At 40.2% G+C, this 17400-nt stretch overlaps 1 protein-coding gene across 7 annotated transcripts in view; it reads right to left on the bottom strand.

Moving 5' to 3' along the window:
- Positions 1-17400, bottom strand: part of LOC127162623 (serine/threonine-protein kinase PAK 3) — a 238896-nt gene that overhangs the window by 164900 nt on the left and 56596 nt on the right. For 3 of the 7 annotated variants that reach the window (XM_051105420.1, XM_051105419.1, XM_051105421.1), the window contains one exon: positions 11383-11505. The exons of 2 other annotated variants lie outside the window; for them this stretch is intronic. In XM_051105420.1, the coding sequence (XP_050961377.1) occupies positions 11383-11505 (123 nt within the window). Of the gene's footprint in view, positions 1-11382; positions 11506-14863; positions 14908-17400 lie in introns of all 7 variants that reach the window. 2 more of the 7 variants (XM_051105425.1, XM_051105426.1) reach the window with 2 other exon arrangements.

Raw genomic sequence — 17400 nt, 5'->3', positions numbered from 1 at the left:
TGTGCTACACCTGTGTACCGAGTTTCGTACATGTACGTGAAACGCAGCTCGAGGCGCACTCCGTTGAAATTTTATAGGTGGCGCTATCGAGCCATTTTGCCACACCCACTTCTGAAAACCATATCAGATGTAAATTTTCGCCAGGACTGATGCGTGTGCAAAGTTTCATGAGTTTTCGAGCATGTTTAGGCCCTCAAAAAGACTTCTTACTTTGGAGAAGAAGAAGAAGAAGAAGAAGAAGAAGAAGAAGAAGAAGAAGAAGAAGAAGAAGAAGAAGAAGAAGAAGAAGAATAAACAGAGCAATTCCAATAGGGTCCTCGCACTGCAGTGCTCGGGCCCTAATTAAAGCTGCAAGCAGCGATGAACGGGCCCTCGCACCCGGGCTCACCGCCGACCGGTGGCGAATGGTGGGCACTATGCTTTTCACATAGTAAATTTAGGAGGAATATGTCAAAGTCATTAATATGTGCCAAACTTCCTGCTGCCAGCTGGTGGCGCTATGTCTGTAACTGAATATTGGCATGTAGATGTGTTCAGGCCTGCACTTTTGTCAAACATATGAAGTTTGGTGCAGATTGAACATGGTATGTTTGAGCTAGTGTAAGACATGACATATCTTGCTGGCAACAGGTGGCGCTATGATTATATCTGAATATTGGTCTTTAAATGTCTTCAGGCCATTACTCTTACCAAACATGTGAAGCTTGGTGCAGATCAGACATTGCATGTCTAAGTTAGGGTAGAATAAGTCATTTCCTGTTGCCAACAGGTGGCGCTATGATAATAACAGAATTTTGGCCTCTAGATGTGTTCAGGCCAGGACTCTTATCAAGTGTGTGAAGTTTGGGGCAGATCAGACATTTTATGGCCGAGTTACAACATCTTCTATTTCCATGGCGAAACATCAAACTTTGTCAGTCTGCCACGGACACGCCCTTCAACGAAAACTCAAGATCTTCACAATTTAACATTGCAAAGGCCTTTAGAGTAGAGTGACCAAATTTGTTGTTGATCTGAATAAATCTCTAGGAGGAGTCCGTTACAGAGTAAAACATGTCACTTCCTGTTGCCAGTAGGTGGCGCTATGACTAAAACTTAATATGAGCATTGGAATGTGTTCAGGACCAGACTCTTATCAAACATTTGAAGTTCGGGGCAGATCAGACATTGTATAACTGAGTAATAACCACTTCCTTTTTCATGCAAAACGTAGCTCGAGGCGCACTCCGCTGAAAGTGTATAGGTGGCGCTATCGAGCCATTTTGCCACACCCACTTCTGAAACCCATATCAGATGTAAATTTTCGCCAGGACTGATGCGTGTGCAAAGTTTCATGAGTTTTCGAGCATGTTTAGGCCCTCAAAAAGACTTCTTACTTTGGAGAAGAAGAAGAAGAAGAAGAAGAAGAAGAAGAAGAAGAAGAAGAAGAAGAAGAATAAACAGAGCAATTCCAATAGGGTCCTCGCACTGCAGTGCTCGGGCCCTAATTAAAGCTGCAAGCAGCGATGAACGGGCCCTCGCACCCGGGCTCACCGCCGACCGGTGGCGAATGGTGGGCACTATGCTTTTCACATAGTAAATTTAGGAGGAATATGTCAAAGTCATTAATATGTGCCAAACTTCCTGCTGCCAGCTGGTGGCGCTATGTCTGTAACTGAATATTGGCATGTAGATGTGTTCAGGCCTGCACTTTTGTCAAACATATGAAGTTTGGTGCAGATTGAACATGGTATGTTTGAGCTAGTGTAAGACATGACATATCTTGCTGGCAACAGGTGGCGCTATGATTATATCTGAATATTGGTCTTTAAATGTCTTCAGGCCATTACTCTTACCAAACATGTGAAGCTTGGTGCAGATCAGACATTGCATGTCTAAGTTAGGGTAGAATAAGTCATTTCCTGTTGCCAACAGGTGGCGCTATGATAATAACAGAATTTTGGCCTCTAGATGTGTTCAGGCCAGGACTCTTATCAAGTGTGTGAAGTTTGGGGCAGATCAGACATTTTATGGCCGAGTTACAACATCTTCTATTTCCATGGCGAAACATCAAACTTTGTCAGTCTGCCACGGACACGCCCTTCAACGAAAACTCAAGATCTTCACAATTTAACATTGCAAAGGCCTTTAGAGTAGAGTGACCAAATTTGTTGTTGATCTGAATAAATCTCTAGGAGGAGTCCGTTACAGAGTAAAACATGTCACTTCCTGTTGCCAGTAGGTGGCGCTATGACTAAAACTTAATATGAGCATTGGAATGTGTTCAGGACCAGACTCTTATCAAACATTTGAAGTTCGGGGCAGATCAGACATTGTATAACTGAGTAATAACCACTTCCTTTTTCATGCAAAACGTAGCTCGAGGCGCACTCCGCTGAAAGTGTATAGGTGGCGCTATCGAGCCATTTTGCCACACCCACTTCTGAAACCCATATCAGATGTAAATTTTCGCCAGGTCTGACGCGTGTGCAAAATTTCATGACTTTTCGGGCATGTTTAGGCCCTCAAAAATGCGATTCATTTTGGAGAAGAAGAATAAAAATAATAATAATAAATATAGCTGCAAGCAGCGATGTCGGGCCCTCGCCGCCAGCGCATCCGCAACCCTGGTGCCATCAGAAAAACGGTGCCCGGCAGGCACATGCATTGACAATAACCTTGTGGCAGTTTGGATTGAAGGGTTACAGCAATGAAAGGGTTAAAAGCAAAATGCTTTTAAATCATTCTGATAGACTGAAAATGAGCTAAAAAAAGATTCTTTATCCTATGAGGTCATCTTGTGCTCATACTTGGTATTACAGTCTTCATCTGCCACTTTACTTCTGTGATATTTTAAATCTTTTTGCAGTCTCTGAAAACATGATAAACATATTTCCTAACAATGACTTGTTTTTCCATATGCAAAAAGTTGTGAAGATTTAGCATAATGAACTGTAAATGCACTCTTTCTCTCTCTCTGTCTCTCTCTGTCACGCACACACATACACAGAAGCTCTCAGGCACAATCCACCCTCCCCCACACAGAGTTAGAGTGAGAGAGTTAGAGTGAGAGCAGATGTTTAATAGTTTTTTAATTTAATTTTTAATTTTTAGTAGAGTATTTTATATCGATGGAACTAAGCATTTCTTACTCAGAATGACTAGTTCTATGTATCTAAAAATTCTTGAAGTGTTTGGTTGCTGCATTTTAAAGTTATGGTTATGTTTTTTACTGCTACTTTAATAAATCATCATAAATCAACCATTCAAGATATCCCAAATCCGCTCACAATTTAACATCTTCAGTATGTTGGCATCATGTTGACAAAGTTTGGTGTAAATTCATTGTTTTTTGTAGGAGTAGTATTCATTCATTCACAGCTATATTTTTCCAAAAATCCACATTCAAATCAAAATAGCAGACTTCCTGTTGGTCGCAGCTAATGGATGTAAATTAGAAAGTTGTCCGGCTTGATGAGAACAATATACATAACGAGTTTGGTGTCTGTAGCTAAAAGTAACCCCCCCACTTTTGACAAAAGGTGGCGCTATAGAGCGCCTCCTCCACACCCATTGATGAGCTTTTGCCAGTGTCTAACTATCATTAATACTGATGTGTGTTTTGAGTTTCATGAAAATCTAAGCTTATTAAGTGCCCCAAAAACACAGGAAACAAATGTTAAAGTTTGTCACGTTGCCATGACAACAGCATTTAATGTATCAACGACCCCTTTACAGATTCTCATCGGCCGTGTTTTGACATGATTCTGATGAAGTCTGAAGCAAATCGGGTAAAAATGACCATGTGATATCAAAGCATTTTTAAAAGAGACACACTTCCTGTTGCCAGTTGGTGGCGCTATAACTTTGACTCCTAATAGTCACATCTATGTGATCAGCATCATAAAACGAACAAACCACTGAAGTTTCATCAGAATCAGACAATGTGTGCAATAGTTATTAGCCATTTCCTGTTTCTCATTTCTCGCCATAATTTCAACGCCTCGCCACGGCTAAACCGTTCGAGATATCAAAAATCCCCTCACAATTTTTCATCCCCAATGTCTTGAGATCAGGTTGACCGAGTTTGGTGGCAATTGGGTAAAAAACCTAGGACTAGTATATCAAATTCCAGAGCATGTGTTTTTCACAAAACACAGAATAACCAACTTCCTGTTGGGATAAGCTAATGACATGGAATGTGAAAGTTGTTTGGCTCGATGAGTTCTATTTCTAATTCTAGTTCTAATATGGTCATGGAAAAAAAAAAATTCTGCGCTGGTAGAAACAACACCAGACTTTACTTTTGCTTCCACTTTCGAGACCGGCTCGGAAGGCGTTTAGTGTTCTCCGTCAAGTTCCGTTCAAGCGCACACAGTAGGCTAAAGCTTACCGCAAAGCACCGCAAAGTTATTACATGAATGTGTCAGGTGGAAATAGTAAGGAGACCACGGCCTCGTCCACTGACGCTACCCACACAAAGCGTCGGCGCCCGCGGTGTGTGACGGGACAGAAGCACGGCTCTGCCCGAACAAAGCAGCAGTGGTGGGGTCGGCGGTGTGAGAGGGGACAGAAGCGCGGCAAGCGTGGAGGCATACAAGCTAGGCTAAGAGCTAACCCCACCAGACCAGCTCTTCCAACACTCATGCTCTCTAATGTTCGCTCGCTGGAAAATAAACTGGACTGATTTCAACTCAGTCGCTCTACGCTGCATGAGACAAGGGATTGTTGTGTGTTTGTTTTCACTGAAACATGGCTAAACGACAACATTCCTGACTCCGCCATTCAGATGCACAAGCTAACCTGCTACCGAGTGGACAGAGATACAGCACTGTCTGGTAAGACTCGCGGGGGAGGACTGTGTGTTTATATCAACAAGGGATGGTGTAACAGTGCTGTGGTAGTGACAAAACACTGTTCATCACTGGTGGAGTTTATGTTTGTGAAGTGTCGGCCGTTCTATCTGCCGCGGGAGTTCACGGCCATTGTGATTGTCGCGGTTTACATTCTGCTGCATGCAAAAGCTAAGGACGCACTTCGCGAGCTGTACAGCGCCATCAGCGAACAACAAACAAATAACCCCGACGGCTTTTTCATCATTGCCGGTGACTTTAATCACGCAAACTTAAAGTCAGTTTTGCCAAAGTTCTACCAACATGTGAACTTTGCAACAAGGGGAAACAACACTCTGGACTTGGTTAACACAACAGTAAAAAATGCATACAAAGCTGAACCCCGCCCCCACCTCGGATACTCTGACCACATCTCTGTTGTGTTAATCCCAGCATACAGACCACTTCTCAAACTTACCAAACCGGTTCAAAAAGAGATCACAGTATGGCCAGATGATGCCACCTCAACACTACAGGACTGCTTTCAGTGCACAGACTGGAACATGTTCAGAGAGGCGGCCACCTACAACAACCACACAGACCTGCACGAGTACACTGAAACTGTGACTGCTTACATCAAAAAGTGCATTGATGATGTGACAGTCACCAAAACCATCATCACACGTGCAAACCAGAAGCCGTGGATGTCAGCAGAGGTTCGTGGGCTGCTAAAGACCAGAGATGATGCATTCAGATCAGGAGACAAAGCAGCCTTAAAAACAGCAAGAGCCAATCTGTCCTGTGGCATCAAGCAAGCAAAACGCTTATATGCACAAAAAATAAATAATCACTTTAGTGACAGCAAAGACACACGGAGCCTGTGGCAAGCCATTCAGACCATCACTGATTACAGGCCTGTGATGACGACACAACCCTCCCAGATGCACTCAACAAGTTCTAGGCACGGTTTGAAATGCAGAATGACACACCTGCACAAAAACTACCCACACCTCCCAACAACCAGGCACTCTGTCTGTCTCCAGCCAATGTAAGGATAATTCTATCCAGGGTTAACCCACGCAAGGCTGCGGGTCCTGACAACATACCTGGCCGTGTACTGAGAGACTGTGCTGCACAGCTGACGGATGTTCTAACAGATATCTTCAACACCTCGCTGAGCCAGGCAGTCATCCCCACATGTCTCAAATCCACCTCCATAATCCCAGTTCCAAAGAATTCCCTTGTGTCTTGTCTGAATGACTACCGTCCCATAGCACTGACTCCAATCATGATGAAGTGCTTTGAGAGGTTAGTTATGCGCAATATCAAAACCAGCCTCCCCAACACACTCGATCCGCTCCAGTTTGCATACTGTCCAAACCCTCTCCATACTCTCCACCCTCCACCTGGCACTTAGAAAACAAAGACTCTTATGTTAGAATGCTGTTCATCGACTTCAGCTCAGCATTCAATACAATAATCCCACGACAGCTTATCAACAAACTAAACCTTCTGGGCCTTAACACCTCCCTCTGTAATTGGATCCTGGACTTCTTAACTGGAAGACCTGTCAGTCAGTCCGTGTCGGCCACAACACCTCGAGCACTACCACACTGAGCACAGGTGCCCCACAGGGCTGTGTTCTCAGCCCGCTGCTCTTCACGCTGCTGACACATGACTGCACTGCCAAGTTCAGCTCCAACCACATCATCAAGTTTGCTGATGACACAACGGTGGTAGGTCTCATCAGCAACAACGATGAAACACACTACAGAGAGGAAGTGGCACAACTGGTTGAATGGTGTGGTGCAAACAACCTGTCCCTCAATGTGAGTAAGACAAAGGAGGTTGTGATGGACTTCCGGAGGAACTCTGTTGACCACCCCCCACTGACCATCGACAGCTCAGCTGTGGAGAGAGTCAGCAGCACCAAATTCCTGGGGGTGCACATCACAGAGGATCTCACCTGGACCACCAACACCATGTCACTCTCCAAGAAGGCACAACAGCGCCTACACTTTCTCCGCCGGCTGAAAAGGGCAAGTCTCTCTCCACCCATCCTCACCACATTCTACAGGGGAACCATTGAGAGTGTGCTGACCAGCTGCATCACTGTCTGGTACGGGAACTGCAGTGCTGCTGACCGCAAGACCCTACAACGGACAGTGAACACAGCTGCAAAGATCATCGGTGCCCCTCTCCCCTCCCTTCTGGACATTTTCCTTGCACGATGCTCAGGTAAAGCCACTAGTATCGTGAAGGACCCCACCCACCCCTCCCATCATCTCTTCCAGCTCTGCAAGACTGCTCAACAGCTTTTTCCCCCAGGCTGTGAGAGGCCTCAATTCCAACCACCTCACCCCCCTCTGAAACCTTATCCACAATGTAAACTGTTGAAAAACTCAAAATACAATTTTTGCAATTCTGAGTGCGCTACACACAGGTGAGTGGGCTGGACAAACCACCTGTAGTAACGCATTCTTTCATCTCTTTATGCACCAGACACTTTCCTATAAACACTACATGTACACAGAAAACACTGTGCACCTCTGAGTGTGCTACCTACAGGTGAGTGGGCTAGACAAACCACCTGTAGAAACACTCTTTTCTCTCTGTTGGATTACAAATTTCTAAAAGGTTATGTATATTGTGATTTAGCAGACAGCCCAAGCCCTGAGACAGTAACCTTTTGTCTTTATACATTTCCTGAGCATCTGGCAGGTTTCCCAAGTTAAGTGTGAAGTCTAAGCTCAAGGTACAACTGTGCCTTTTGTTTAGCACCTTTGCATTTGAATGACACTGGTATGCTAAATAGATCAAGGCTGGGAAAAATCTTTTACTGGGCTGATTTTCTGTACCACATTTGCATGCTTTGTTTAGATTGATTCCACCTCTATGTACTCCGCCTCCTTCAAACCTATATACTTTGCTGTGCTGAGATATTGTCAGACGACTTTTTGAAGACTGCAGAGCTAAGCAGCGAGTATCTGAATAAAGGGAAACTTCTGCTTCAAGATATCCAAAAACGTCTCCTGGTCTCTAAGAAAAAATTCACAACACTATGCACCGGACACTTTCTTGTTAACACTTATTAACATTACAAGGACCTAATAAGGACTCACAAATGTCTACTTGTCAACGCACCACAAATCTTTTTGCACTATTTGTATCTTAACCTTTAAATACCTCTTATGCACATTATCATGCACAGTTATTATGTAAACTACTTGTATAGTCTGTCTTAGGTTATGTGTATGTATAGTCAATTATTTATAGTATATGTATAGTTACATGTATAGGTTTAAAAAAATTGTTTCTACATCTAGTGTATTTATGTTCATGTTTATGTTTATTTATGTAGCGCCGTGGTCCTGTGAGACATGACATTTCATTCCACTGTATGTCCACACATAGCGGAATGACAATAAAGCTTGACTTGACTTGACTTGACTTGAAAGGGACATCAGACTAATTGTACTAAACATGCTACCGCTTGTCATTAAGTGGATAGTTTACCCAAACATTATAATCATTATTTACTCACTTACATGTTGTCCCAAACCTGTATTTATTTCTTTCTCGTGCTAAACACAAAATAAGTCCAAAACCAAACAGTAGCTGGTCCCCATTGAATTTATTAATGGAAATGATCAAATAGATAAAGTTCAAAAAATAAACTCACTCAGGTTTAAAGCAACCTGAGAGTGAGTAAATGATGGTATAAAAAATAAAACACTATGATGGAATTGACAGACGGATGGCAGAATTAAAATTTTGGGGTGAACTATTCTTTTAATGTTAATAAAACAACAAAACACAAAGAGAGAAAATCACTTACTGCTCCACTGAAGAACTTTAATATGGTTGTCAATGTACAATTGATGTATATAGCATAAAAGTATATATAGTCTTTCACTTTTTATATTAGTTAATCCAATTTCTTGAATGCTATTGCTAAATACACCGATTGTACCTGAAAAATAAAGCACTGTTTATTTGTAATATGCATCTTTGTTCTTTTTTTTTTTTTAATAACAAAGATAAAATAATGACAAAGACTTTTATCTTTGCTCACTTTGGCCTAAATATCTGCCATTCTTTATTGGGCCTGTTCATGCCTTTATTGGGTTCACTTCATGCGTTTTCTCTGATCGGACATCTATCTGATTTGTTAAAAAGTTTTATTTCAGCTATATTAGCACTGTCATATCTGACTATAACATGCCATACAGCCTATAAAATGCTCTCACAGGTTTATTTTGTTAATATTTTGGGAGGAGCAACATTTGCATATGTGGTTTCAACAACCAGATGCATTTACACTTGTCTAGTTTTGTCTGGGATGCAGCCCAGACCACCTCCTGAAGTGGTTTGAGTGATTGGATTTAAATGCGTCCCAAAAGCGTTTTGTCCTGCAGATTTGCTTTATACAAAATCAAGAAGATCAGGCCCTATCTTTCAGAACATTCTACACAACTCCTTGTTCAAGCTCTTGTTCTGTCCAGATTGGACTATTGCAATGCAAAGCCAGTTCTATCAAACCTCTACAATTAATCCAGAATGCAGCTGCAAGATTAATCTTTAATGAGCCGAAAAGAATGCACGTCACAATTCTGTTCATCAATTTGAACTGGCTACCAATAGATCCTCGCATAAAATGTTTGCAGTAAAGATACTTTTGTTACTCACTGGGTCTGCATCTCTTTACCTAAATTCACTACTTCAGACTTACATCCCCTCTAGAAGCTTGCATTCTGCAAGTGAACGGTGCATTATTGTGCCATCCTAAAGAGGCACTAAATCACTTTCACAGACATTTACATTAACTGTTCCCTCCTGGTGGAAAGACATGCCCAACTCAGTCCGAGCAGCTGAATCATTATCTATCTTCAAGAAATGGCTAAAAACACATCTCTTCCATCATTATTTGATCCTCTAATTCTAGCACTTTTTTTTTTTTTTTTTTTAGCTTTGTTTTATTTTTTATTTAAAAAACAAACAAACAAAAAACACTTGACTCTAACTAACACTTGCACTCTATTCATTTTCTAACTGCTTGCTTTCTTTATATAAAAAAACCTTGCTATTATTGTTCTTTTGTCCTCATTTGTAAGCTGCCTCCAATAAAAGCATCTGCTAAATGTAAATGTACAGTATTGCAGAGTAAACCTTGTCTCTGTTCAAACTCTGTCCAAGTTAAATTTACTTATTTTCTTTGTTCATTTTACATAAATTAGTTAATTAGTTAAATCTGACTTAATTCCACACTTAAATGTACTTAAAAAATGTGAAAAAAAACGTTGTTTTTTTTTTGTTTTTGTTTTTTTATGTACAGCATGAGTTTGCAAAAAAAGACCAAAAATTGTTAAAATATGACAATAGGATCTGATTATAGTAAAGTGTTGCTCACATTATCTAACTGCAACGATAGTGTAACTATCTAATATCTAACAATAACCATAAACTGTAACAAGCCTCATAAAATACCACTATTGGCTAGACTCCTAAGAGGACAGCAAATTAAAAAAAAAAAAAAAAAAAAAAAAAAAAAGTACTTTCTTCAAATCACCAGCGAGTGTGCTTGTTCAATGCTAGAACCAATGGCTGTTTGTAACTATTGGCTGCTTCATAACACGTTACTTCAGCATTCCTCAGTTCCTATGGAGTGGGAGTGTCTCAGCTCGACCGATATAGATTTTTTATAACCAATACCAATTATTTGCATGTTTATGTGCCCGATAACCGACATGCAGAACCAATATTTATCTACTGTTATAAAGTAAATAAATGATTGAGTGAAATAAGTCCATACTTCACTTTGATTTTTCCTCCTTAATCTTCATATTACAACAATAAAAACGTTTTATTTATAATTTTCTTTTTATTTATAAAATGCATAAGCTGCAACACTAAGCAAAACAAATGTAGAATGTCTAATGTTTTCAAATGGAAAAAAGAAAAAGTACAGGAGTCATATCAACTTCATTTTAAACTACAGTTTTAGCAGGTTTATAAGCTGTTTAATATAAAGAGTGAAGAATAGCTCACTGGATAATGTTAATTCACTAAATAATATTCTCTGAAATATTGAAATATAACAAACAAAACATCATATTTTATTGCATTTCTAAACTGGTATGTTATATCAGAATCACTAATATTTTGTCGTTCTGACAAAGCGCTGTTTACACAGAACTATATTCAAACTGCGATCGCTCACGGAGATAATAAATAATTAATTTCCATAGAGTTCTATATTTTTTTAGATGTGTATTAGTCAAGTCAAGTCACCTTTATTTATATACTGCTTTTTGCAATACAGAATTGTGACAAAGCGGCTATACAATATTAAATAGGAAATAGTGCATCAATAATGCAAAAGGGCAACAGTAAACACTCAATTTCCAGTTAAAGGCAGTTCATCATTGAATTCAATGATGTCATCATTCAGCTCAGTTCAGTTTAAATAGTATACAATATCGTTTGAAAATTAAGTGTCCCCAACTAAGCAAGCCAGAGGCGACAGCAGCAAGGAACCAAAACTCCATCTGTGAATGAATGGAGAAAAGACCTTGGGAGAAACCAGGCTCAGTCTAGGTGCCGATCCACCATCTGGGCTGGGTACGGACTGGATCCGGGGGACTGCAGTGACCATCTGAGCTGGATACAGACTGGATCTGGTGGTTAAGGTGACCTCGGAATAAGAAAGAAACAGACTAATATTAGCGTAGATGTCATGCTTCTTACGATGCACTGAGTACATTGGGTGTTATGGGATCTGTTCCCGGTTCTGGTTGACCTAAATTAATGCAGCCTAACAATCCTTTAACGGATTTTAATTTTAGAAATGTGTTAATGTGTTATTTGTAAACCAGGTTAAAGAGATGGGTCATTAATCTAGATTTAAACTGACAGAGTGTGTCTGCATCCCGAACAGTGTTAGGTAGATTGTTCCAGAGTTTGGGCGCTAAATAAGAAAATGATCTGTCGCCCGCAGCTGATTTTGATATTCTAGGTATTATCAAATTGCCAGAGTTTTGAGAACGCAGCGGACGTGAGGGACTATAATGTGATAAGAGCTCACTCAGGTACTGAGGAGCTAAACCATTCAGGGCTTTATAAGTAATTAGCAAGACTGTAAAATCTATACAATGTTTAATAGGGAGCCAGTGCAGTGTTGATAGAACCGGGCTAACAGTGTCATACTTTAGTGTCATGCATTTTGGACCAGCTGGAGTTTGTTTATTAAGCATGCAGACAACCACCCAATAAAGCATTAAAATAATCTAACCTTGGGTCATTAACGCATGAATTAATGTTTCAGCATTTGACTTTGAGAGCATAGGTCATAATTTAGATATATTTTGAGACGGAAAATTGTGGTTTTGCAAATGCTAGAGATGTGGCTTTCAAAAGGAAAGACTGCTATCAAATAGCACACGTAGGTTCCTAACTGATGACAAAGAATTGACAGAACAGCCATCAAGTATTAGACAGTGTTTTAGGTTATTACACGCAGAGGTTTAAGGTCCAATAATTAGCACCTTTTCAGAATTTAGCAGTAAGAAATTACTCATCATCCAGGGTTTTTTTTTTTTTTTTTTTTTTAACTCAACTACACAATCTGTTAGTTTTTCAAATTGGTATGTTTCGCCTGGCCACGAACAAATATAGAGCTGAGTATCATCAGCATAACAGTGAAAGTTAACACCATGTTTCCTGATGATATCTCCCAAGGGTAACATGTAAAGCGTGAAAAGTAATGGCCCTAGTACTGAACCTTGAGGTACTCCATACTGCACTTATGATCGATACGATACCTCTTCATTCACTGCCACGAATTGACGGTGGTCAGATAAGTACGATTTGAACCATGCCAATGCACTACCACTAATGCCAACATAATTTTCATGTCTGTTCAAGAGAATCTTGTGGTCAACAGTGTCAAACGCAGCACTAAGATTCAGTAGCACTAACAGAGAGATACAACCACGATCGGATGACAAGAGCAGATAATTTGTAACTCTAATAAGAGCAGTCTCAGTACTATGAAAGTACTATAAAATGAGTCTAAAACCTGACTGGAAATCCTCACAGATACCATTTTATTGTAGGAAGGAACATAATTGTGAGGATACTACCTTTTCTAATAGATTTGACAGAAAAGGGAGGTTCAAGATTGGTCTGTAATTAATTAATTTGTTGGGCCTAATTTGTTGCAGCCTTTTGTTGTAGAAGTGATGGTTCTACTATACTTGTAACAAGGAGTTGAATTTACAGTTTTAGTTATCTGAGGTATACATGAGACTAGATAATCTGAGATAACGTCGGTCTGCTGCAGAATTTTTAAATGACATTAACATCAATTCCATGTGACAGTATTAAGTCTAGAGTATGATTTCGACAATGAGTAGGTCCTGACACGTGTTGTCTAACCCCAAAGCTGATCCCAGTGCATCGTTTTCATTATCAACATGGGTGTTAAAGTCACCCACTATTAAGACTTTATCTGTAGCCAACACTAACTCAGATAGAAAATCAGCAAATTCTTTAAGAAAGTCTGTATGGTGCCCTGGTGGCCTGTATAGAGTAGCAAGTACAAATGTCATGGGGGATTTATCATTAACACTTGTTTCTCTGGATAATGTTATATGAAGCACCATTAATTCAAAAGAGTTATACTTGAAGCCCGTTCTCTGAGAAACACTGAAAATATTGCTGTAAGTTGTAGAAACACCTCCCCTTTTACCTTTTCAGACGTGGTTCATGTTTCTAACAGTAATCTTGAGGGGTAGACTCATTTAAGATAATGTAATCATCTGGTTTAGGCCAGGTTTCTGTCAAACAGAGCACATCTAGGTTATGATCAATGATCATTTTATTTACAAAAAGCGCTTTTGTAGAAAGGGACCTGATATTCAATAAACCAAGCTTTATCATTTGTTTCTCTGTATTATATACATTTTTTATTTGTTGAACATCAGTTAGATTATTACGCCTAAACTGGTTTGGACGTTTTTTGTATTTTCTAGCTCAGGGAACAGACACAGTCTCTATAGCATGATATCCAGGTGAAAGAGTCTCTATGTGCTGAGAATTAACTGATGTCGGTGATGTGAGGCGACTAGCAGACGGTCGATTTAGCCAGTCTGTCTGCTTCCTGACCTGGGCCCCAGTTAGTATAGTGCAAATTGTAAGACTATATGCCACATTTCTAGAGAGATGAAGGAGGGATGAAGACCATCTCTTTTCAACAGGTCAGGTCTGCCCCAAAAACTTGTCCAATTGTCTATGAAACCCATGTTATTCTGCGGGCACCACTTAGACATCCAGCCATTTAGTGATAACAGTCTGCTATGTATCTTGTCACCATGATAAGCAGGGAGGGGAACAGAGCAAATTACAGTGTGTGACATCGTACTTGCAAGTTCACACACCTCTTCAACAATATTTTTAGACATCTCCAACTTGCGAAGTCGAACATCATTAGTGCCAACGTGAATAACAATCTTACTGAATTTACATTTAGCATTAGCCAGCACTTTTAAATTTGCCAAGATGTCAGGCGCTCTGGCTCCCGGTAAACATTGGACTATGGTGGCTGGTGTCTCTATTTTCACGTTCCGTACAATAGAATCGCCAATAACTAGAGCACTTTCATCAGGTTTGTAAATGGTGCGTCACTGAGTGGGGAGAACCTGTTTGATGTTCTGATCGGAACGGAAGAGCGGTGATTTGACCCGCGACTATGCTATCTTACAGTCACCCAGTTGCCCTGCTGCAAAGGCTTAGTTACTGGAACCGAACAATGTACAGGACTCCCTGGGCTAGTCGCATCCAAAGTCGCATCCAAAGCCGCATCCAAGGCCCTCACATTCTTACTATCCTGTATTAAAGTTTGGATGCGTGTCTCTAGTTCTGAAATCTTCTCTGTCAGCTTAACTATTTCCCTGCATTTATCACATGTAAATCCCTCACTGCCAACAGAGATAGAAAAGCTATACATGTAGCAGGTGGTGCATATTGCAATAATAGGAGAAGCCATTACTCACCGTGATTGTAGAATGATTCCAACTCACCACTGTTGTTTGATGAACTTGTGAAGAGAAGGGCAGGTGGAGAAAACAACGGAGCGAGAGAAAAAAAGAAAAAACGGTAGTAGACGCGAATAGAAACGAGAAAGGAAATGCCAATAGCAGGCTAAGCAGCTAACGGAACGCTAACGGACAGCATGGAGTTGCGCTCGCGGTTATTGAATAAAAACATACAATCAGCGAGAGTGAGAGAAAAAAGAAAAACAGCAGTAGACGCAATAAAAACGCGAATAGATCCGCGAATGGTAGGCTAACCGGTGTTACGGTTTAACTGGTGACCGTGTTATCTGGTGACCAACTTCCTGGTTCAGGTCCTCGACTCCAGATGCGATGGAACGACCGCCGCAGATTCGCCGATTCTGAAAGCACAAACTGATGTGATATTAAGCTGTCTAATAAACGCACACCTGCTCATTACATGATTTTAGTATTCTTGTCAAGATCACAAATTATTGGTATGATGACCCGTAGCGGCTGAAGTACGGAAACCAAATAAAAAAAGCTTGTTTGGCACGGGTTTCGAACACACGCAAAAAGAAGTCACACTATTAGACAACACTAACGAACACATTCAGCTACTGAACTACACTAAGTCAGTCACGGATTTCTTGATTCAAGTAGGATTTTACTTTCGGCGTCACATTATGCAACTGGCTGATTCAAGAAAATGTGCCCGTGTTAACTTGTGACCTGTGTTTACTTGTTATGAAAACTAATATTAAAGTAAAAGTATATTACATTTTATGGTTTATGATGTTAAAGTACCTTTCATGGAGTCTCAAACAACTGTAAATTTGTGGCTACTGTGGTCTAATTACAAACCCTATCGTTAAACTATATTTACTATAGTAGAAACATGGTACATTTTCTTCAGACACTAGCTGATGTCTCCTTTAATTAATATAAAAACTTGACGTTATTTCCACATTGTTTTGCCTTTTTTCTCGTAGAAATACTTTGGAAACTTGATTTCTATTTGACCCACAATCTCTGTGTCACTTTAGAATTACTCAATTATTAGATTGATGTCCTTTAAAAAAAACATTTTCATGGGGTTATTAAATATAGTTGGGCCCCTTGAAGTGTAAAACATGCTATAATATGTAAGAGCATGAACCTCTGTAGTAGGTCACAATTACTGTAGTAGGCTATTGGAAAATAATGTTCGGATTTTATATATTGTTATTATCAAATGTGATATCTAGTGACAAGTTAACATGTTTACAATGCAATATTTGTAAGCAGCGATTTGACTGTAAATAACGTTAATTTATTGCAAAAGTAAAATTAGGCTATAGCAAACACAGAGGTCACAAGTAAACACAGACACATTCAACTAACGCTACCTTAAGTCACAGCAAAAAAGTGGCTTAATTGTATACAAAGATCCCCATATATCTGTGAGGTGATTAGCTCAGAAAACAACGTTTATATATGTAATACTTTCAGAATTATTCTGCTAGTGAACACAAGTCACAAAGTAACACGTTACAAAGTGCAGCATTAATTTGCAGCTTTTCGACTACAGAAATTGGTTTTGGTCTATATAGCTAATTTTGCCCTTCATGTCAAGTGTGAGGGGGGTGAATTTTCTCATAACTCTTCCGTTTAATTTATATTAAGCCTTAAAGTTCTGCATAATTTAGGGCGTGATCACTTGAGTGACAGGTGGATTGCCGCTGCTGTCACCACCATCGCGCTAGGCGGGCGTGGTTTCAGCAACCAGCTCCACCCACGTCCCGCCTATTTGCCCATTTTTGATTATCCGAGAGTGACGTGCAATGACGCGTTCCAAGATGGTGACGGCCGACTCCCGCCCACTAAGAGCTTCAAAAATGCTCTTCAGAAACCTACGGGTGACGTCACAGACACTACGTCCATGTTTTTTACAGTCTATGGTTAAACCGTAACACCGGCAAACAGAATAGGGACTTTAAGCAACAGCTTCCAATGGAACGGCTACGATGACCGGAAGTAGGCTGTAACCCCGCCATAGCCGAGAACGTAAAAATCATTAAGCAACTAGTTGCTGATGCCAACAGCAGACATATCTTTGTACAAATGAAAACATCGTTAAAATTGGCTTAAATTTAAAACATATCAACACAGATTAAATGAATGACTAATGGTAGAATCGTATACTGATGGAATTACAGTGGTATATACTATAAAAATGTAACATCTACCTAATCTGTGACATTGTAAAGACTACGGCAAACCAGCTGTTCTCCCGTAGTAGACGACTACAGTAGAACGTCAAGAAGTGGCAGTTAAAGTCGTGAACGCGCAATATGACGTCGGAATGCCGTTGCCGTTCCATCCGTGGCTGCTGCTTAAAGTCCCTATTAATGCTAACGCACAGCACGGCGTTGCACTCACGGTTATAGAATAAAAGCGAACAATCAGATCAATCAGATTAGTTTGATGAGTAATATCAGAAATCTGGTGGGAATAAAGCTATATTATCACTTTAAACAACCAAAATAATGGTTAAT

Source organism: Labeo rohita, unplaced genomic scaffold, assembly GCF_022985175.1.
Source record: "Labeo rohita strain BAU-BD-2019 unplaced genomic scaffold, IGBB_LRoh.1.0 scaffold_99, whole genome shotgun sequence".
NCBI lineage: Eukaryota > Metazoa > Chordata > Actinopteri > Cypriniformes > Cyprinidae > Labeo > Labeo rohita.
The sequence above is the reverse complement of the archived record's forward strand: the minus strand, read 5'-3'. Positions and strand labels throughout refer to the sequence as shown.